At 36.7% G+C, this 24,357-nt stretch overlaps 1 protein-coding gene across 8 annotated transcripts in view; it reads left to right on the top strand.

Moving 5' to 3' along the window:
- Nucleotides 1-24,357, top strand: part of klc1b (kinesin light chain 1b) — a 55,452-nt gene that overhangs the window by 16,052 nt on the left and 15,043 nt on the right. For 2 of the 8 annotated variants that reach the window (XM_030156306.1, XM_030156309.1), the window contains exons 4-14: nt 2,114-2,195; nt 2,904-3,132; nt 4,401-4,488; nt 5,662-5,763; nt 6,627-6,800; nt 8,719-8,818; nt 14,211-14,263; nt 15,140-15,207; nt 17,695-17,803; nt 17,926-17,934; nt 21,613-21,738. In XM_030156306.1, coding sequence (XP_030012166.1) covers nt 2,114-2,195; nt 2,904-3,132; nt 4,401-4,488; nt 5,662-5,763; nt 6,627-6,800; nt 8,719-8,818; nt 14,211-14,263; nt 15,140-15,207; nt 17,695-17,803; nt 17,926-17,934; nt 21,613-21,738 — 1,140 coding nt within the window. Of the gene's footprint in view, nt 1-2,113; nt 2,196-2,903; nt 3,133-4,400; nt 4,489-5,661; nt 5,764-6,626; nt 6,801-8,718; nt 8,819-14,210; nt 14,264-15,139; nt 15,208-17,694; nt 17,804-17,925; nt 17,935-21,612; nt 21,766-24,357 lie in introns of all 8 variants that reach the window. The other 6 variants (XM_030156302.1, XM_030156308.1, XM_030156303.1 and 3 more) reach the window with 5 other exon arrangements.

Below are 24,357 nucleotides of genomic sequence, written 5' to 3'. Positions count from 1 at the left end.
CAGGATCCATGTTAAATATTACAGTGGATTTATTATTAAATGTTTCCATAAGAGGAAATGATTCCATATATTTAGGATTTTTATGCATGAATGAATGAAAACAGCTGCAACGATTAATTAGTTTAACGAACAGTTGTTCATGGAATCAGTAACTGATGATAATTGGTAAACAGTTTGAGGGGAAAAAAAGTCCATATAATCGGTTTCCAGGTTCTTAAATATGAGTAATTTCTTTATGAGTAAACTTTCAGGTTTTTAGACTAAACAAAACATTTGAGCCATCACATCATTAGAAAATAAAAATAATATATGTTTATTGAAATGACCCATAAAATTCTCCAAGAAGATTTGTAATGGTGTAACATGATGTTTAATTTTATTCATAGAATAGAATAGAATAGAATGGATGATCCTTTATTGTCATTGTGCTACTGCAGTCAGTGCAGAAATATGAATAAAAAAACAGTATGTCAGAAAGTAAGAATCGAGTGAATATACTGCTGTGTTTCCACTGCATGGTACCGGCTCAACTCGACTTGGCTCAGCCTTTTTGTGTTTCCATTACGAAAAAGGACCTGGAATCTAGTACCCGGTACTAGTTTTTTGGTATCACCTCCGCCGAGGTTCCAAGCGATATTAAACCACTGCAGACCACTGATTGGTCAGACAGTTGTCTCTGTGACCCGCCACTTTACAAAAAACAGATGTGGAAGTTTACAGTAAATATAGCGGTACATTAATCCACATAAGAACAGCCCAAAACTACACCATGGTCGGCTGAGGAGATTCAGTCTTTGGTGGCCGATGTAAAAATTCAGACGAGACAACACGCAACGAGCGAGTTTTCAGCAACTCTCTGAGCAGACAACACGGAAAAAACGCACCGCATCGCTATGGTGACCAGGTACTGTAAAGTCAGTAGTATCCTGTATGGAAACGGTCTCCAGGAATACCCAGTTGAACTGAGCCGAGCTGAGCCGAGTCAAGCTGGGTCCACGTCGTGGAAATGCGGCATAACAAAAATAGGTCCAAGGCTCCTGTAATCCAACTGCATATTCAAAGACACTAGCGGTATTATACCCATGGTGCCATTGTAGGATAGGCAAGGCAAGGCAGGTTTATTTATATAACACATTTCATGTACAAGACAATTCAAAGTGCTTTACATAAAATGTTAAATGTTACAGCAGAAGCTATGAAAAGTATAGGCATGAGAAAAACAAACAAAAAATCTGGTAAATAGATTAAACAGATAAAACAGACAAGCAGCTAAAACAGATAAAAACTTTTAGCTTAAAAGGAACAGTGCAGATCTGAACTGACGAATACAAACTCTATTCAAATGCAGCGCCCTCCCGTGGTCCAACAGTGGCATTATACCCGTATGCCCTCCTGTGCTGTAACATCGATCACACACGGGGACACGGGGCGGGGCCAAAACGTGCATTATATAGTAGGATTAACTGACATTCATTTGACCTTTCAAGGTCAAAGGTCATGGCACCTAATGAAAGCTCATATGTGACTTCCTATTATCAATAGTAATTATATCAATATCTTCAACTTTTTAAGTTATAACACTTTGTGTCCCATTATAAACTAATGGGATTTGGAAAAACATCAATATTTCTCAGTTCCTTAAACAGACTCGGTCGACCTGACCCCAAAGATGTTCCACAACAAATATCAAGTCATTCTGACTGAAGGTTAAGGAGAAGAAGATTCTGGAAAAATTGTTTAATAAGATAAAAAAAAATAGAACATTTTTTTAAAAAGTAAAATAATAGTAGAGCTAAAAGTTGAATAAAAAAATAGACATAAAATCTGAATAGACATAATATTAACAGAGTGAACTCTAGTCTGTATGAAAATAGTGCATTTATGTTTGAATAAACATTACATTATTATTACAGAACAGATTATTGTGTGTCTTATTGTGTAATTCAGATATTGTTGTGAGATGTTCTTCTCTCAGATGTGATCAGTAGATGTCTGCAGACAGATGTTATTTTCACATATTTAATCTGTTTAATCACTGGGTAATTGGTGTGTGTTTCCTGTTTCCTGTTGTCCGTGCAGAGGTTTAACTGGATGTTTAATTTCACTGTTTCAGCAGGAGGAGAAGGACAGAGAAACACCCAAGGATTCCCTGGACGACCTGTTCCCCAACGATGAAGAGGAGCACGGACAAGGAAGTAAGAACCACCAGCAAATGAACGGACCGGGCAGGGTCTGAATGTGAAACAAGAGACAGAAAACACACAGGGAACGCTGAACAGAGTCAAAACTAAGACTACAATGTGTTAAAGGTAGAACTCAGGTACTCAGGAAGGTCAGCAAGAGAAATAGGAATAAGAACAGAATAGAATAGAAGCTGATAAACATTGACAATATACAAAAACTACAAGAAATACTAAAATATACAAAAAGCCAACTCTACATCTATTTATCTGTGGTGCAGAGTTGGCTTTTTGTATATTTTAGTATTTTATCTTGGTCGTTTTGTACGTATATTTTTTTTGTAATTTGTGTGATATTTTTAGTTGTTTTTTTTTTTTCTCTTTTTTTCTTTTTTTTTGCTGATGAACAGATTTCCGTTGTTCCTGTAACAGTGATGATTAAGATCCATTCTATATGTTTATATTTTTCACACAAAAGAATAAAAGTGACATTTGTAGTCTGGTATTTAGATAAAATGACTAAACCATCAGGCATCACATCCCTCTGAGTGAATTAACCCGACTTTAAGTTCACAACACTGAAATAACATTGGATTGAACATAATTTCATGCAGTTAAACCCAAACTGAATCATGTTTTAATTAAATTATTCCCTGTATTGTGTCAGTGGTATCATGGGTTCTTCTCTGCTGACTGTTCCTGACCGCCTCTGGTTTCCCACAGTGCAACACCAACACAACAGTGCAGCGGTGGCGGCTGCCCAGCAGGGGGGCTACGAGATCCCGGCCCGCCTGCGAACCCTGCACAACCTGGTGATCCAGTACGCGTCCCAGGGCCGCTACGAGGTGGCCGTACCCCTGTGTAAGCAGGCCCTGGAGGACCTGGAGAAGACGTCTGGACACGACCACCCCGACGTGGCCACCATGCTCAACATCCTGGCCCTGGTCTACAGGTCAGCAAACGCCCCCCCCAGTGGAGGCCTTTAGCACAGTTTACTTGGACCAGGTCCTTCAGATCCTACATAAACTTCAGGGTCGACCACACCAAGAACAGCACATGTGTTAACCTGATAAATAATCCTGTAAAAATCCATCAAACTGAAGTGAATCCACACAGATGTACCACAGGGTTCCTGCTGTAAATGCACCAGAGTTAAACTAATGGATATTTTTTATCTGAAGTCTCTGGAAAGATGAGAAATTATCACCATAAAAGGGAGAGCAAGGTTATAAACATGCAATTAAAAATTTTATATTTATTTATTTATATAAAATATCAATTCCCTCAAGCTGATGAAACTGCACTAAAACCATCTGCTGGATTAGCCACTTTTGGAATTTCTTCTAACCGTAAATTATGCAAAAAAGATGAAATGGACATTATTGCATTCTCAACATTATTAGCTGGAAGACAAATCCTCTTTGGATGGAAATCATCTACCCCAAACCATCCTCATGGGTTAGCAACCTCATACTTTTTTTTTTTTTAGTTTAGAGAAGATTAAATACAATTTGAGAGGTTAGCCATCAAATTTTCAAGCATGGTTAAATGGTTAAATACTTAAAAAAACATACATTTAAAATCCCTAAAAACAGACGAGTACAAGACCAGTGTTGCAGTACAAACATTTACAATTAATTACACACTAGACAAAGTCAAACATTGTTAAAATACACTGACTTAGACATATTTAAAAACACAAGAGACAGGGGTGGATAACGTTAATGTTGCAGCTCCAATTATTAATGTAACATTGTTTTAGATGCATTTTGAACAATAATGAACTCAACTAAACTTCTTTTCTATTATCAGTCATTGTTGTGATTGGGATCATATTCAGTAACAGTGAGAGCTGATAAAAATGCCTCACATTTACAGGCACTTTATCCTTCAACATGATCTTTAATTTATATTTGATTAGATATAAATAATAAGAAAAAAAACAGCTGAAATGGAAACGGATGTGCATCCTCTGCATAGAGGAGGACAGATACTGTTCATTTTAATAAGTAGGTGATAAAACACCAATGTTCTTTATTAATCCTCCCTCCCATGTAGAACAAACACACTGTTCTATCCCAGAATGCCATGCACATCAGTGACAGAGCGCCAGTGTTGTGTGTTAGTGACAGTCGAGCCTTTATTGTCAGAGCGAATGATGCTTGTGAATGTGTTTTTCCAGACTCTTCATTTCCTGTTTTTCTGTGTTTATTCCGTCAGAGATCAGAACAAATACAAAGAGGCTGCCCATCTGCTCAACGACGCTCTGTCCATCAGGGAGAAAACCTTGGGCAAAGACCACCCTGCTGTAAGATTCACTGTTGTTATGGCAACCGCATCCACATGGTCACATCTATGTTTAGACAGACTGGTCACACGGCGTTGGTTCATCATGTTGACAGGGATAATGTATAGATTTCAGACCTTAAACCCACAGATATAAGAGCATCAGTCCAAACCTCCACCTCTGCTCACACACAGAAATAACAAAGAATCACACACACAAACCTGGTTATTGGAATTCACTGTAAATCCTCCTAAAGCTGTGGACGTTGAGCCGCTGACCCTGAAGAAACCTGGGTTTTTCAGGTGGTTTCATATCAGTGCTCTGGTAAATCCAACACAGAATAATGAAAACAAAAACACAGTATCACCTGACAGTGTAGACCAGGTAGATTTATATCATCATCTAGGGAATACATGGACAAAAATGAGCCAGAAATGACAAAAAGAACAAAAATATGAACAAAAACTGAAAACAAAATGGAATAAAATGTACAATGAAAGCACAGAATCAAAAAAGAACAAGAACAATTTAGAATATTACCACCAATAATCAGGATAAAATCTTAAAAATGAAACTAAAAATTAACAAAAAAAAAAAATAAAAAATTAAATTTACACAAACGTCCACCTTTAACCTAATCCATCTACTGATCTAAACTGTTTAATTCCTGTTGATCCACTAATCCTATCAATCCATGTCAATAATTGGTGTAAAATACAGTTCTTCATCTTTTCATGGTCATCAGATATGACCATATTTGGACGTTCAGAGGCTCCGTAGTTACTGTGGAAACACTGTCATCTTCTACAACATTGATTCACCAGTAAAACCCATGGACTTGGATCAATGACAGTGGATGGACACACTAGGTTTATGTTCAGTTAATGATATTTTTGAGACTTTGTTTCTTCAGTTTTCATTGTTTTGATATAAAAACCTTTGAATTTAGTCTGAGCTTTTATAAACATCTACATGATCAGTGAATTAAATATAGGAAAATACAGGATTTTAACAGAAAAAACATAAAATCCAAAGGATATAATAATAAGTGGTGATGAATCGCTTAAAGGTTAAAATAGAGAGAAAATCATTTGGGAACTGACACAAAAGTATGTGTGGGTCTTTATTGGTTAAACTGTTCATATAAAACACCATCAGAGGATTGTTTTTTATGTTTCATCTGTTTCTGTACAGGTGGCTGCAACGCTCAACAACCTGGCTGTTCTGTATGGGAAGAGGGGGAAGTACAAGGAGGCGGAGCCACTGTGTAAGAGAGCTCTGGAGATCAGAGAAAAGGTAGGTGACATCCTGCTGGACCAATGAACAGTCAGATTAATGAACTGAAGTCAGTACTGGTCCACCATGCCACATCACACTAATGCCCCGTTTCCACTACATGGTATCGCCTCGACTCGACTTGGCCTTTTTGCGTTTCCATGACGAAAAAGGTCCTGGAATCTGGTACCCGGTACTAGTTTTTTGGTATCGCCTCTGCCGAGGTTCCAGGACTGGAGACCAGACACAAAAAGGTGACGTGTAAACACTGCAGACCACTGATTGGTCAGAGTTCTCTCTATGACCCACCGCTTTACAAAAAACAGTTGCGGAAGTTTACAGTAAATATAGCGGTAAGTTAATCCACATGATAACGGTCTGTAAAACTAAACCATGGTTTGTCGAGGAGGTTCAGATGTAAAAATTCAGCGTGAGCTTGACGAGACAACACGCAATGAGCGACTTTATCAGCAACTCTGAGCAGATGACATGGAAGTAACGCGCTGCATCACTATGACGTCCAGGTACTGTAAAGTTGGCAGTATCCTGTAATGGAAAAGGGTCTCTAGGAATAGGACCTGGTACCCGAGTCAAGTCGGTTCCATGTAGTGGAAACGCGGCATAACAGACTATAAATAAATGGCACAAAGCAAATGATTCTGAAATTGAAGTTTTCACTGGAGGCTTTTCCTGAGTCCAAGGAGTTAGAGTTTAAATTAGAGCAGAGCTGAAAGTGGACGCCAGCGGAAAACAGCAGGAGGTGGATGGAGGGGTGGTGTCCTGTGGACCCATCAGCTGGGCTTTTATTAGAGCTGTGAACGCCAGCAGACACTGAACGCAGCACAGACTGAACGTATGTGTGTGTGTGACATGTGTGAACACAGGTCCTGGGTAAAGACCACCCCGACGTGGCCAAACAGCTCAACAACCTGGCCCTGCTGTGTCAGAACCAGGGCAAGTACGAGGAGGTGGAGTACTACTACTGCCGCGCCCTGGAGATCTACGAGAGCCGACTGGGCCCAGACGACCCCAACGTCGCCAAAACCAAGAACAACCTGGTGACAAACGCACACTGCAATGACACTTGAGTTAAATCTGTTGAACCACATCAGATCAGTCCATTTGGACCAGAACCAGACAGACTCAGAGCCACATCATTATTAGGATCTCGTAGTCAGTTATCATGACATCATATTTTATATAGTGATAACTGACACTATAATGATGTCATAATAGTTATCATGACATCATATTTTTTATAGTGATAACTGACACTATAGTGATGTCATAATAGTTATCATGACATCATATTTTATATAGTGATAACTGACACTATAGTGATGTCATAATAGTTATCCTAACATCATATTTTTTTGTTCAAAGTGTTTTTATTACATATTGAGCATCCAGAAAATCATAATACAGTCATCGTTTTTTGGGTTTTTTGTTTGTTTTTTTGTACCCAAACCCATGAACATTCCCACCCTGTTGCACCATAAAAAAGATGAAAATTAACAATAACAATAAATAAATTTAAAAAAAGAAACTCAGATATTAGTCACAGGCTCGTATTAATCAGACTACTGTGGAATAAGTGATGGATCTCCCTCTTTTATGTGATTCAGAACAGGTTAGAGGTATTGATAAACTTATTGGCACATCCTCTTTAATTTTTGCTGATGTTAAATGATGTAAATGATCCAGAAACAAAGATTTAAATGCTGGAGGTTGTTTATCTTTCCATTTCAGTAGTATTAGTCTACGAGCTAGAAGAGTGATGAAGGCAATTAGAGTTTAGATTTTTGGTTGAAATGAAAAGAATATGATGTAATGCCAAATATTATAATTGTTGCCTCAGGTTCAATATGAGACCCTTTTACATCAGACAGAAATTTAAATATAGACTGACAAAGGTTTTTCAGTTTTGAACAAAACCAGAACATATGAGACAGTTTGGCCGGTTCAACTTAACAACGATCACAAGAAGGATTCAAGTCTGATTGAATTTTCACCAACTTCACTTTAGACCACAGTTGCCAAACATGCGGCCTGGCCCACCAAAGGGTCCAATCTGGCCTGTAGGATGAATTTGTGAAATGCAAAAATTACACTGAAGATATTAACAATCAATAGTGTAAAAATCATTTTATTTCAGGTTCCATATACAGACACATATAAATCAGTTAGATCTCAATTGGGTTAGACCAGAAAAACACTGTCATATTAACCTATAAATAATGACAATTGCAGATTTTACCTTTTTTTTTTTTTGTTAGTGTAAAACAAGTGAAATTACATGAAAAGGTTTACATTAACAAACTAACCTTTTACAAAAAGTGTGAATAACCTGAACAAATATGAACAACGTGAAATGTCTTGAGAAGAGTAAATGCCATTTTATCAATATTAAACCTGTTACTAAATGTTTTGTGTATTTGTAATAAAAGTTGAAATGCACATGTGTAAATGATAAACTGAGGCAGAATAGTGTTAAAACTGCACTTGTTTTTCTTAAGACATTTCAAGTTGTTCACATTATTCAGATTTTTAAGGAAACATTGTAGATGTAAACATTATTATAATGTAATTTTACTTTTTTCGTTGTTCTTATTTTCCTGATTCGGCCCACTTGAGATCATATTGGGCTGAGTGTGGAACTGAACTAAAATGAGTTTGACCAATACAGTCTGTAACATCATATTGTATATAGTGATAATTGTCACTATATTATTACTGGTTATTTACAGTAGATGTTCTAGTTGTTTTGTGTGACTTCCAGTTGTTTTGTGGTGATGATGGAGGGTTTTGTGGCTCTTCCTCCTCCATCTGTGGTGTTTCTGATGGAGCTGCTGCAGATACTGGATGCTTTTTCATGAGCTTTGGGAAGAATGTGCCGAACAGAACCGACTCTGAGGATAGAGTTCAGAGTCAACAGGTTGATGTGATCCGGTACTAAAAACGTTCTTCTCTCCTCAGGCATCCTGTTTTCTCAAACAGGGCAAATACAAGGACGCTGAGATCCTGTACAAAGAGATTCTGACCCGGGCCCACGAGAAGGAGTTTGGATCTGTCGACGGTAAGACTGAGCCTCATTAACAGAGACATGGACCAAAGACACGGTTCAGGGTTCCCACAGTCCAACACCTGGACAGAGGGGGGTACAGCCCTCATTTACACCAGAACTCACAATTTAGGACAGTAGTCATTGAATGGAAGCGTCAGGGATGTGGTCCTTCTTTTAAACACACACTGTAGATCACAGGTGTCAAACATGCGGCCCGGGGGCCAAAATCAGCCCGCCAAAGAGTCCGATCCGGCCCCGAGGATGAATTTGTAAAATACAAAAATTACACTGAAGATATTAATAATCAAGGATATGGAAATCATTTTAGGTCAATTCAATCTAAAGTGGATCAGACTAGTAAAATATTATCATAATAAGCTATAACTAATAAAAACTGCAAATTTTCCTCTGTGTTTTAGTATTAAAAATAAGTAAAATTAGAAAAAAGTTACATTTACAAACTATCCTTTTACAAAAAATATGAATATCCTGAACAAATATGAACAATCTGAAATGTCTTAAGAGAAGTATGTGGAATTTTGTACAATATTCTGCCTGTTACTAAATCTGTAAGTTATAATGCACATGTATAAATGATTAACTTAGGTGTAATATTGTTCGCATTGCACTTTTTTTCTTAAGAATTTTCAGGTTCATATTTGTTCATGTTATGTTCAAGTACAGTTCATAGGTGTAAACATTTTCATCATGGAATTTTACTTTTTTCACTCAAAAACAGAGAGAAAACTTTGGAGTTGACATTATTTCTAGGTTCTTACCCTATTATTTATTTCATTTTACTGGTCCGGCCCACTTTAGATCATATTAGGCTGGATGTGGCCCCTGAACTGAAATGAGTTTGACACCCCTGCTGTAGATCTTACATTTTAGTTATTTTCTTCTGTTGAAATCGACAACATCTTTGTCGTCATTTTCAGCCCTGATGAATTTTTGTACCATTGAAATCTGTGTAAAATGAAACTCACTAAAACAAGGAGTAAATCTGTCCCATTCTGACTTTGAAACAGATGAAAAGTGTTAAAAATTAGGCTCCGTTCACAGCAGGTCTAATGCACAGTCTGTTTGTTTTTGGTCAAATCAGATTTTTTTTGTGTGTTGGTTCATATTCCACATTAAATGCGACTTCTATCAGTTTTGAGTCTGAACTGAATGTGACCCTGAAGTGACCCACATGTACTAAAGAGGTCCTGGTGGAATACGAGACCACGCAGACACACACTTTGTTTACAGAAGGAAATATGGTTTTCCTCTGCTCCAACCAACAAATGGGACAAACAACTGAGATGTTTGTCACATTTCAATGACGTAAAGGTTGGATAAATGTGACCTGGACGTTCAGACTGAACTCACGTTGGAAAATATCAGATCTGGATCAGATTGGTTTATTCTCATGTACTGGTCAGAGTCATTTAATATGATGCAGAAAATCAAATGATAAATAAATCCAACAGAAGAGTGCACCGTTATAACCACTGTATATAACACCGACAGAGGAGCAGAAAATAACTGACACTGGGTTCATACAGGGGCTGGAAATACTTGAAAATACTGCAATTTCAATGTTGTGTTTTCAAGGTTCAAGTGCTTGAATTTTAGTTGAAGTGCTTGAGAGTGTCTTCAATTCTAACTCTGTGATGTGATTTATTTTTAGTATTAACTCCAACCCTACGTACACAGAGGTGATACATTTATAAAACTAAACCTTTGTGTCCTACAGTCAGTTCCAGGTGTTCTCAGGTCGACTCAGGTCCAGTTTATCTGAACCTTTTGCTGTGTTTCCACCACATGGAACTGGCTCGGCTCAGCTTGGCTCAACTCGGGCACCAAGTCCTATTCCTGAAGACCGTTTCCATTACGACTTAACAGTTTCTTGGACGTCATAGCGATGCGGTGCTTTACTTCCGTGTCGTCTGCTCAGAGTTGCTGATAAACTCACTCAGTGCGTGTTGTCTCGTCAAGCTCACGCTGAATTTTTACGTCTAAACTTCCTCGACAAACCGTGGTGTAGTTTTACAGACTGTCATCATGTGGATTAACCTACCAACATATTTACTGTGAACTTTCACATCTGTTTTTTGTAAAAGGGCGGGTCACAGAGACAACTCCCTGACCAGTCAGTGGTCTGCAGTGTTTACACATCACCTTTTAGTATCTGTTCCCCAGCCTTGGAACCTTAGCAGAGGTGATACCAAAAAACTAGTAACAGGTACCAGATTCCAGGTCCTTTTCATAATGGAAACGCAAAAAGGCCGAGTCGAATCGAGCTGAGCTGAGTCGAGCCGATACTACATAGAGGAAACGCGGCATTTCTCTTTGGTTCCAATGTGTCTGAAGAACACCAAGTATCTTCCCTTTTTTTTGGATTAAACTTTATGTTCTTTAATTTCTAAACTTTGCTGTTATGAAACATAATTTTAGATGTTTATAACATAATACAATGTACGTCATTGGGATAAAAAGTGAAATAAATAATCATGAGTAGATGTATTCATGTAGATATGGATTTGACTCCAGTGATGAGTAGGGCTGTGTATCGGCAAGAGTCTGGCGATACGATACAAATCACAATACTAGGATCACAATATGATATATCACAATACAAAAAGTTAAAAAGAAATTTTTTTTATTGGTTTTGTTTCATTTTTAAAAGATGATTTCCTGGAAGAATTAAATTCCACCAGAAATCTGCACAAATACTAAACACATTTTTATTTGATCCCAACAGGACCTAATGTTATATCACAAAATATTTCTGTGTTCAAACTGAAATTCTGTTTTACAGACATTACAGTTTAAGATCCTGTTCAAATGTTCATATTCTATTAGTTCAGAACTAACATCAGAACAGTATTTTAGTTCAGTTAGCTATTAATTAGTTATAATTAGTTTGATCCCAACAAAGGAACTAACATTATTTAATAAAAGAGTGTTAAAGAATAATATATAAACTAGAAACAAAAAAACAAAAATGAACCTCTGCCATATCTGCATTTGAATAAATACCTAAAAATATCGATACAGTATTGTGAAATGAAATATCGTGATATATTGCAGAACCGATATTTTCCTACAGCCTTCTTATGAGGGGGTGGGAAAATGAGAAAATGACCCTGAAAAGTGTTTAAATTAGACCTTGAAAAATGTATTTGAATCCTGCTACCAATTAAAGAACTAAAAAACATGTTTAATTTCACTGGTCTACAAGTCAAATGGTTCTAAAATAATAAAAGTAGTGCCTTTTGGACTATTGGACCATTTGGTCATTAGTTTAACAATTAATCTGATTAAAATATGGAACATTTAACACATTTAATCTAAAGACAGATCATTTATAAATATTATAGACCAGTGTTTCCAGTCCACCTCTGATGGAACTGAACTTCAACATAATTTTTCCTTCCAGTCCAGTGTGAAACATGTGGGAACCCTGATAGTGCTTTAGGGTGGAACCATATGAAGCGGTGGTGGGTTGAAGGAAAGCGTCCGTTTGTGGGTGTTCATGTGTTTTCTACCTGCTGTTTGTCTCACAGCAGCGAGCAGAGACACTGACGGACAGATGGTTAAAAAGTGGACCATGTTCTAAGGCGTGTTCTCCGTCAGCGTTCAGAAGAGTCACTAGAGGATAAACTGTAGTTTCATCTGAACACTCCTCACATGTTTATTTGATCACATCTGACCTGGACTAAAACAGACTTTTATCGAAAACCAGCCGAAGGGAAACCATGCAGCAGATGTTTGGAATGAAGTCAAAGGTGTTTAAAAAGAACAGAAATATAGCTGTGAAGAAACACAACTGGGGTTATTTAGGGAAAAGTGTTTGAGGAAATTCAATATTTAAGTTGATTATTGTAGGAAAAAACAGACATTATTTCTGTTAAAATTTCTGTTCAATTCCAAGTAAAGTATTTACACTGCAGACATTTATTAGAGAAAAATGAAAAGGAAATGTAGGATTTTCAGACTCAAACAGGATCCTGTTTATTATGAAACACAACATTAATATTTTAACATCAGTTTATAAATCAGTACTTTGTTTGATTTTCTCAGATTTCTTTAGTTTTCTGTGTTAGTTGTTTCTTACTGTGGCTGCAACATACGGTTTCTGAATAAATCGACTGGGTTTTTTTTCTGTGTAAACTGTCGGGGAAATGGTGGAAAAGTATGAGACGACGTCCAAAGATTTAAAAATGTTCAGTTACTGAAACAGAAAAGAAATAATTGTAGATTCATTTAATAGTTGACAACTATTGGACTTGATTGTTTCAGTTTGGATAAATATTAGCATTTTTTCCAGAGCTGTTTATTGGTGCATATTTGTTCTGACAACACTGATAAATATAATTTTATATTTTTGTGATTTTTCTATTTTTTCTCCTTTTGATGTTTTGCGTTTATTCTGTTTTCTGTTCTCAGAGTTTTACATGTGTTTGATATTAATGTGGGTTTAACAAAATATGAAGCGAAAATATATATGAAATAATGAAATGACCTGAAAGAATTCATAAGTGTGTGTGCTTTCATTTAACTCAGATAAACTGTGTTAAAGGGCTAGGCCATGATTAGAATTATTCTGATATAATTCTATATCATAATTTTAATCGATCATTTCTCTTGGTGATCAGTGACTGATTATTATAATATATTATAATTATTACATATCATAATATATAATTAAAATATTTATTATGATAATCCTGATTCAGTCTTTTGTTGTTTTTTTTCACTGTTAAAATAAAAACTTAAGGTGTTCCATTTTTTTATTGCAAAATTTTAATAAAGAAAATTAACAAAATGGGAATTAAATTAATAATCAGAGACTAAAGGTGTTTTTATGTCATTTTCTTGTCTGTCTTTACACCATTTTACTTTAGTTCTGTGTACATGTTGTCTGATTTTTTTAATTTTTTTTTTCCCATCATTGTCACCTTTTCATGTCTTTAACCTCCTCAGACTCAGGAAATGTCAGGAAAGGACAAGTTTGGACTTTTTGAAAATTTAATAATTGTCTATATTGTAAACATCATGATGCAACAGTTTCTTTAGATGCGTTTTTTTTATATTTTTTTATGGAATGTCCTTCATGGTGGACAGTTTTTTTTAATTTTGTCTAAAGCTGTGAAACTCTAGTCCACAAACATGGACAGTAAACCTCTGTCTGTGTCTGAGGAGGTTCATATTATTTTCATGTTGATGCATCCATGGTCATAAATACTGTGACATTTATGGTGCCTTTTATCATATGAACCTTCTAATCCCAGTTCGACTCATGCCCTCTTCTAATCTTCTGTTTTCATGTTTGATCTTTTATTAATAATCACAGTTTAAGGTCATCTGTCCTTTTGTACTCTGTGTCGAATCGTTCTTTTTTTTTCTCTCTCTGCAGCTGAAAATAAGCCGATCTGGATGCACGCAGAGGAACGAGAGGAAATGAGCAAGGTGAGTGTGTGATGTCACACATATACACACACACCAAGGTTATTATTGTTAACGAAAATGAACGAAATGACGAAAACTAAGAGTGAAAAAACATTTTCGTTAACTGAAATAAGTAAAAACTTGAATTAAAAGAAAAAAACGATAACTAATTGAAACTGTATTGTGTGTTTACAAAACTAATTAAAACAGATAAAAGTTATGGATAAAATTCCCTTGGTTTTCGTCTTTGTCAGTGTTGATATAGGATAGAACATGTGAACATTTTGCCTCAGATCAGCAGTAGAACAGGTGTAGAAGGCAGGAGGCCAACGGTGAAAGTATGGAAAGTTTCAGTTTCGTTTCCACACAAGTGACGTTGTGTATGGATCACACCCCCACCTACATTACCCCCTCCAACCTGCTATAGGGAATGTATCCATGGTACTGTACATGTGTTTGTGTCTGTGCTCAGTCAGAGCCACCCTAACCCCACCCCCAAATAAAGTGTCCAGGGTAACCTCACTTATTTCTTTGAATAGGATGGAAGATAAAATATATGAAAAAACTGAAACTAAACTAAAACTAAGCATTCAGAAAAAACAACAACTAATGAAAATTGGCAAACCTGCTCTAAAAACTGATTAAAACTAACTGAATTAGAGGAAAAAAAAGTCAAAACTAAATAAAACGAAACTATAATTAAAAATCCTAATTTATTAGAACCTTGACACACGCACACACACTGAAAATGACATGGAGGAAAGTAGGTCAGTGAATGTCAGGTCCAGGAAGTGAAATGTGACCTTAGTTCCAGCAGAAAGCCCTTCAGTGGAAAAACCTTTCTATGTAAACAGTAGAAAAATGCAGCTGATCCAGTTTGAACCTTTTTACTTCCAGGGCAAACACCGAGACAACACTCCATATGGAGAATACGGAGGCTGGTACAAGGCCTGCAAAGTCAACAGGTGAGACGCAGACGAACACACCTGGAACACTCACAGCACCGGGTGGAAACTGGAACATTTACACACATGGTGGAGGAGCATTTTACATGATGTTTAACCGTCTGACACAGCCACAAAAATATGACAAAAGAGTTTATTTTCCATTTGTTCACATTCGGGTACACAGGAATTATTAGGCAGAGGTCTGAGAGTACAAGTAGAAAAGATGAAACGATACACTCACAATAAAAGTCATAAGATAAAAGCAGTATAAAGTCAATTAAAAGACAGTAATATGATATAATAACAGTGACTTGTAATAATTATCTCAGAGTAAATGCTCTCCACAAATTGCACATAAGGACATTGTCCATTCCCTTTATTAACTCTGCCAAGGAGGTTATGTTTTTGCTGGCACTGGTTTGTCTGTCTGTCTGTCTGTCCGTGTACAAGATAACTCAAAAAGTTACGGACGGATTTGGATGAAATTTTCAGGAAATGTTGATACTGGCACAAGGAACAAATGACTAAACAAATGACAACAATGAACTAATGACCAAACAAATTTTGGTGGTGATCAGGGGTGGGGGGGGGGGCACTGATCTGCCTTGGCGGAGGTCTGCGCTCTCCGAGTGCTTTTCTAGTTTTTATAATGTCCTTGAGCAGAGGTTGATGCTTCTTAACTCTGCAACAATGACTTCTCTTTTTTATATATTTATATTCATATGGTTCTTAGTTTATTGTTACCTCTGCCAGGAGGTGTTGTGATCACTTTGCTTTGTGTGTTTGCGTGTTTGTTTGCTTGTTAGCAAGATAACTCAAAAAGTTATGGACGGATTTTCATTAAATTTTCAGGAAATGTTGACACTGGCACAACGAACAACTGATAAAATGTTGGTGGTGATCGGGGGGGGGGGGCAGATCTGTCTTGTCGGAGGTCTGTGCTCTCTGAGTGCTTTTTTTGTTTTATACTGTGACTGATGAAAGAATGAGAGCTATTATAAGATTATGTGTCTATGGCTGATATTGTACTGCTGTAATTTTCTTTGGTAAAAACAAATATTTGTTACCTCCACCAAGGAACTGCGAAGGTTCTGTTTTCATTGGGGTTTGTCTGTCTGTCTGTGTGCCAGATAACTCAAAAAAATATGGATGGAATTAGATGAAATTTTAAAGAAATGTTGATACTGGCACAAGGAACAAATGACAACATTTTGGTTGGGGGGGAGGTTGATCTGCCTTGGCGGAGGTCTGCGCTCTCTGAGTGCTTTTCTAGTTTTCCATGTGATTTCCCTTCATGGTATTCCTGTTGTATTCCGTTTACTTGTGCTTTAATTCTCAGGGTCCTATGTCAGAGAATGTTCTACATTTACCATTCCTCCAACACTGTGCAGATTGTGCGCTCTATGGATGGGACATCGGAGAGTTTATGGATCCCAGAGGGTTAAAGCTTCTTAGCTGGATCCTCCATTTTGAAGCCAGTGTTTTCATGTCCATAAGCCTGTATCTGTGATTACTGACCCACTGGGAGTCTGAGCCAAGGTTATTATCATTAACGAAAGCGAATGAAATGATTAAGTGTTTGCTCCTGGAGGATTCTGTTGAGTTTCTGTAAATTGGCTTAGAGTCTGGTTTCAACCAACTTGATATGTAAAGCGTCATGAGATAACTTTTGTTATGATTTGGCGCTATATAAATAAAATATGATTGATGAAAACTAGAAATGTAAAAACATTTTCATTAACTGAAATAAATAAAAACCATAATTAAAAGAAAAAAACGATAACTAACTGAACTGTATTGTGTGTTTTCAGAACTAACTAAAACGGATAAAAATTATTGATAAAATTCCCTTCATATTCGTCTTTGTCAATGTCGGATTGATACGAAACCGATTTATTTCGCTCAAGATATTTTAGCTAGTGGCACCGTACGACACTTCACGGTCCGTCACTTGTGGTTTACAGTCGTCCTCTGGCCCCCACTCTACTGGAAACATGGAGACTAAAGTTGGAAGAAAGCAGCAGAGTCCTGTCTGGGATTTATTTGAATACGACTGAGAAGAAGAGAAAAGATACAACACTAAAACAAGAAAAGCACTCGGAGGGCGCAGACCTCCGCCAAGACAGTCCCCCCCCCGATCACCACCAAAATTTAATAATTTCTTCCTTGCGCCAGTATCAACATTTCCTGAAAATTTCATGAAAATCCATCCATAACTTTTTGAGTTATCTTGCTAACAAACAAATAAAGAAACACGCACGCATGCACACAAAGCAAAGTGATCACAATACCTCCTGGCGGAGGTAATTAATACTAAAACTAAACATTTAGAAAAAAATAAAACTTGCAAACCTGCTCTAAAAATGAATTAAAACGAACTGATTTGGAGAAAAAAAGCCCAAACTAAATAAAACTAAACTATAATGAAAAATCAAAACTATTCTAACCTTGGTCTGAGCTAACAGTTCTGTTGTTGTTGTCGTTGTTGTTGTTGTTTGTGTCCAGCCCCACGGTCAACACCACCCTGAGGAACCTGGGGGCACTGTACCGCCGTCAGGGTAAACTGGAGGCGGCTGAGACCCTGGAGGAATGTGCCGTGCGGTCTCGTAAGCAGGTAAGCGTCCCGTCCAAACTAAACCTTGACCACTTCCTGTTGTCAGACCTTGAATGTGTGCCGTGCTAGAACAGTCCATCTCATGCTATTTTTCTTCTTTCTCTTCATTGCTCGGGATCCAGAGCAACACAGTAAGTGTTTTGTCTTTGAGTGGTCGTCCCTGTGTAGCTCCGCCTCCTCTAACATCACATGTACACATTTACACTCATGTCCAGACTGGATTAAACACACAGTGAACAGGGCTGGGCCACAGCGCACTGACCATCAGCATCACACAGCCTCTGACTGTGGACTTCTACAGAATTAGTCATATAACAGGTTAAATAAAAAGTGTTTAAGTATATTAATAATATTTGGAGACTAACAGTTTTTTTTCTTGTTGCGTCTTTTACTTTTTTTTAGGGATGTCCGATAATATCAGCCCACCGATATTATCAGCCTGATATTGGCATAAAAATGTAATATCGGTGAATATCGTTAACGTTTGTTTTTGCCTATCATTAAAACCGATAAAATAATGCCTTGATTTCGCCGGCATTTACCGCCGCATAAATGAAGCATTGTTTGTAGCTGAAAGAAATGTGCAGTTTTCAAAATTGTACAGCAGAGTTGCCACACTGTAATAGACTCATGGAGGGAGGGAGAGAAAATGAATAAATATGGCATTTTTTACACAACTTAAGCTGAAGTATGTATTCTTTGGACAGTGTTTACATTTTAAAAGCCTCTTTGCATTTGAGAATGCTTCCAATGGGGCATCACAATAAAATTAGGCATGATGTGTTAATTCCATGACAGCAGATATGTGATGTTACCTAAAATTAGTTTAATATCCCACATATATCGGCAGTGGTATTGGTAGATATCGGAATTGGAAATTAAGGGTTGGACAATATCGGCATATCGGTTTTTGGCAAAAAAGCCAATATCGGAAATCCCTACTCTTTTTTTTTGCATCTTTTATGTTTTCTTTCATCTTGTCTTTAAATTTTTTCCTTCATTTTTATCTTTTATCATCTCGTTGCGTCTTTTAGGTTTTTTGCATCTCAATGCATCTTTTTTTCATCTCGTGCATTTTTTTCTTTTTTTTTTTTCTTTCATTTCATCTTTTCATTTTTCGGCCCTTTATGTCTTTTGTCATTTTTCATCCTATTACGTCTTTTGTCATTTTTCGTCCTGTTCTGTCTTGTACTTTTTTTTTTCTCATCACATCCCACACGTTTATCCAGATAAAACAGGAATTCTGTCCATCTGAGTTTTTGCTCATCCCATTTCTCAGACACTATTCATCCAATTCTTTCCATATTTGACACACTTGTTCTTTTCCTCTAGTTGAGGTGTAGTTTGATGTTGGAATTTATATTTTTGGATTTATATATATATATATATATATATATATATATATATATATATATATACAGGGTGGGGAAGCAAAATTTACAATGAACATTTAGTTGTTTTTTCTCAGCCGTCACTACGTCAGTTGTTTTGAAACCAAACATATATTGATGTCATAATCATACCTAACACTATTATCCATACCTTTTCAGAAACTTTTGCCCATATGAGTAATCAGGAAAGCAAACGTCAAAGAGTGTGTGATTTGCTGAATGCACTCGTCACACCAAAGGAGATTTCAAAAATGGTTGGAGTGTCCATAAAGACTGTTTATAATGGAAAGAAGAGAATGACTATGAGCAAAACTATTACGAGAAAGTCTGGAAGTGGAGGAAGCAACAAAAAACGTACCAAAGCTTTTATTAAAGCTCTCAAATCCAAAATCCTAAAGGATCCAACCAAATCCATGAGAAAAATGGCAATTGAACTTGAGGTAGACAACAAGACCGTTAGAAATGCAGTAAAATATGATTTGAAGATTTAAATTCTCATGACTTTCAATAAACTAATTGGTCTTACACTGTCTTTCAATCCCTGCCTCAAAATATTGTAAATTTTGCTTCCCCACCCTGTGTGTATGTGTGTGTGTATATATATATATATGTATATATATATGTGTTATTTATTGATCTTCATTGTTACATGGTGCATACATACACATAACAATCATAGAAATTCCTTCAAACAATGCTCATCCAGGGCTGTTGGTAAGCTCTGCCTACTTTTCCATTTGTTTGAGTTTTTCTATTTTCTTCATCGTGTTGCATCTTTTTTTTGTTGTGTTTTTGCTCATCAAGTCTTTTCCAAAATTCCTTAAACCTCTAATAACCCTATGTCTTCAGCCTCAGTCTGGACCAAGGTTATCATTAACGAAAATGAATGAAATGACGAAACTAAAATTGAAAAACCATTTTCGTTAACTGAAATAAATACAAAACTCGAATTAAAAGAAAAAAACAATAACTAACTGAAACTGTATTGTGTGTTTACAAAACTAACTAAAACGTATAAAAATTATGGATAAAATTCCCTTCGTTTTCATCTTAGTCTGTTGATATAGGATAGAACATGTGAAAATTTCGTCTCAGATCAGCAGTATAACAGAGGTGTAGAAGTCAGGAGGCCAACGGTGAAAGAATGGCAAGTTTCGGTTTTGTTTTCACATAAGTGATGTTGTGTATGGATAACACCCCCACCTACATTACCCCCTCCAACCTGCTATAGGGAATTTATACATGGTACTGTACATGTGTTTGTGTCTGTGCTCAGTCAATGAGCCGCCCTAACCCCACCCCCAAATAAAGTGTCCAGGGTAACCTCACTTATTTTTTTGAATAGGATGGAAGATAAAATATATGAAAAAACTGAAACTAATACTAAAACTAAACTAAAACTAAGCAATCAGAAAAAAACAACTAATAAAAACTAGCAAACCTGCTCTAAAAATGAATTAAAACTAACCAAATTAGAGGAAAAAAAGGTCAAAACTAAATTAAACTAAATTATAATTAAAAATCCAAAACTATTATAACCTTGGTCCAGACCAAGGTTATTATCGTTAGCGAAAGCTAACGAAATGACGAAAACTAGAATTGAAAAAAGATTTTCGTTAAGTGAAATAAATTAAAACTATAATTAAAAGAAAAAAAAGATGACTAACTGAAACTGTATTGTGTGTTTATAAAAATAACTAAAAACGTGCAAAAAATTATGGATAAAATTCCCTTGGTTTTTGTCTTTTGTCAATGTCGGATTGATAGGAAATCGATTTATTTTGCTGAAGCAATTTTAGCTGCTGGCACCATATGACACTTGACGGTCGGTCACTTGTGGTCACTTGTGGTTTCCAGTCGTCTTCTGGTCCCCACTCTACCTGGAAACATGGAGACTAAAGTTGGGAGAAAGCAGCAGAGTCCTGTCTGGGATTTATTTGAATACGACGGAGAAGAAGAGAAAAGATATAAAAAAAAAAAAAAAAAAAAAAAAAAAATTAATGCTAAAGCTAAACTAAAACTAAGCATTTAGAAAAAAAACGAAAACTAATGAAAACTAGCAGGCCTGCTCTAAAAACTAATTAAAACTAACTGAATTAGAGAAAAAAAAAGTCAAAACTAAATAAAACTAAACTATAATTAAAAATCCAAAACTATTAGAACCTTTATCTGGTCTCAACCTAAACTGTACATAACTCATATTTGACCCTGATTCCAGACTGATGGGAGTCTTTTCTTGGCTCCGGTGGTTCGGTGCGGCCCAGCCCTGCAGGAATAATCATCTTCATAAAACCTCCATTTAACCGCCCACTTCTGTCGTCTGGTTTAACTCCGCCTCTGCAGCCGTTCTGATGGTGTGTGTGTTTGTTTGTTGTGTGTTTGTTGTATGTGTGTCCGTCCTGTGTGCCGCTCCATCAGGGCATCGACCCCCTCCACCAGAGCCGCGTGGGCGAGATCCTGAAGGACACAGAAGGCGACCGGCGACGGAGCAGGGACAGCCTGACCAGCGTTAAGTATGAGAGCGGATCTGAGACCGGAGAGGAAGTGAGTATGGGCGTGGAGTGGAACGGGGTGAGTACCAATCCACCACAGCTGAGGCCTCAGCGGGAGGACACGGCGGCAGCGGCAGAGAGCGTGGACCCGTACAGAATGACCTCATGAACAGATCCCATAGATGAGGGTGGGAGGAGCCTCCAATAAGACCACTCCCCCTGGATTCACTGTAACTGTAGTTTATAATTAAAAAACATGAATAAATAAATAAATGAATGAATGAAGAGACGTTTATTTGCCCTGAAAACTAGAACAAATGGATTAAAACGTCATTTCTGTTTGGATTTTATGTTTCATAAATAAAAATGTCTGAGTCGGTTTGAACATAAACACTCTAAAAACACACATGCTGTTACAGGTGCATACGAAGAGTTCATCTCTAATGAAAAGGATGTGATGAAATAGGACATTTCTGACCTGTTTTTATAAAGGTCAACACAACAAAAAATCATAATTATCTATGTTACAAGTGGAAAAATATCTAAACTATAGATCTTTTGAACAGTAAAATAATAACTGTAATGTCACATTCAGGTTTTTTTTTTTTTTTTACTAAAGTTTGAATATCACACTGATATATATATATGTATGTATGTATGTATATTTATATATGTATGTATGTGTGTGTGTGTGTGTGTATATATATATATATATATATATATATATATATATATATATATATATATATATATATATATATATATATATATATATACACATATACATACATATATATATATAATAGAAAAGTGGTATTTATAAAAGCATTATTTATTTATATGTTATATATTTCATATAATTAGATTATAAGAGTTTTATTGTTGTACTTATTGATTTGGAGGTACATTTGAAGACTGTTATTTTTTTATGGTCAGATTAGAAGATTATTTTCTGCATTAAATCATTTTGGTTTGTAACAGTTGAAAAAACAGTGAGAAATGAAAACACAATTACCCATAATGCCAGAGTCCAAACCACAAAGGAATTCAGTTCGATCACATTAAAGTCATTTTTCCATTATTCAGATAATTAAATTAAACTGTTGGTTAAATTCCAAGGAAATGTCATATTTTCTTTTCATATATAGGAATTCTAGGTGTCAAATAAATACTGAACTGCAAAAACTAGCAGAATGATAAAGTACACCACCAGTACTCTAGGATGAGTACTCCCTTTAAAGTACCCTACCGGTACTCTAGGATGAGTACTCCCTTTAAAGTACCCTACCAGTACTCTAGGATGAATACTCCCTTTTAAATACTCTACCAGTACTCTAGGATGAGTACTCCCTTTAAAGTACCCTACCGGTACTCTAGGATGAATACTCCCTTTAAAATACCCTACCGGTACTCTAGGATGAGTACTCCCTTTAGAGTACCGTACCGGTACTCCAGGATGAGTACTCCCTTTAGAGTACCCTACCAGTACTCTAGGATGAGTACTCCCTTTAAAGTACCCTACCAGTACTCTAGAATGAGTACTCCCTTTAAAGTACCCTACCGGTACTCTAGGATGAATACTCCCTTTTAAGTACCCTACCGGTACTCTAGGATGAGTACTCCCTTTAAAGTACTCGACCGGTACTCTAGGATGAACACTCCCTTTAAAGTACTCTACCAGTACTCTAGGATGAGTACTCTTTTTACTCTGTATTTAAGTGTTGGTCCTTCACTACTTCTAAATGCAGGTTTTCAAACTGATCCGAATCCATGTTGTTAAATAAACCCAGTTGTTAGTGGTTGGGGTTCTAACTGGTCCTGGTCTGTCCCGGTCCATGTCTCCGCTCCTGAACCGTGTCCGTCCTGTGAGCGTCCTCTGGACCCGTAGAGCTGATTGAATGTCTTGGCATGTTTTATTTGATATGAGTTTGCTTTGACCACGTTCATGTGTTGTCTGGTCATAATATTAATCTTAATATTCATGTTCAGTGGTTGTTTTACTGGCGCTGCTTCTGCACTAAGTGAAGCTGTAACAGGAGGCACAGGCTCCAACGGTGGCATCGGCCAACGATGGGAATATTGACCCAGTTTTATCTGCGTCTTTGAATCCCTGTGAGGACGTGTCACATTAACACCATAAAACAGATGATTATCCTCAGGTCATAATTAACTCAGACACATTTGAACTAAAGTCTGTGGACCCGTTGAATCCAGGTGTTTCTGGGATCCAAAACAATAAGGGCTGATGTCAGAATATAGTTTTATATTATGGGATAGATATCCTATTGATTATTAATACTGATGTTTGTGTGTCCGGTCCTCCTGAACAGGACATCTGACAACTGGAGACATGATGTGTCCACATATTTATGTCCATAGAGTTGAGAAACATCAATATTTGACTGCAGTGTAATGGTAGGTGATTGTTCCTCAGTCAGATGTGATGACAGTAGATGGAAATTATTATTTACAGTCAGAGCAGGACAAATATTAGAGATATTTAGAGGAAGAACAGTGAAAATCAGTCATGGAGAAAAAAAACTAAATCATTATTATCTAAATTCAGTCCAAACCATCTGTGAGTCATTTTAGAAACAAAGAGAATAATTGAACCCAGACGAACCAATGCCATGTCTGAGCCTGTGCCCCGCCCTTCACTAAGCGTGGCCAC

The sequence above is a fragment of the Sphaeramia orbicularis genome, chromosome 15 (genome assembly GCF_902148855.1).
Source record: "Sphaeramia orbicularis chromosome 15, fSphaOr1.1, whole genome shotgun sequence".
NCBI lineage: Eukaryota > Metazoa > Chordata > Actinopteri > Kurtiformes > Apogonidae > Sphaeramia > Sphaeramia orbicularis.
The sequence above is the reverse complement of the archived record's forward strand: the minus strand, read 5'-3'. Positions and strand labels throughout refer to the sequence as shown.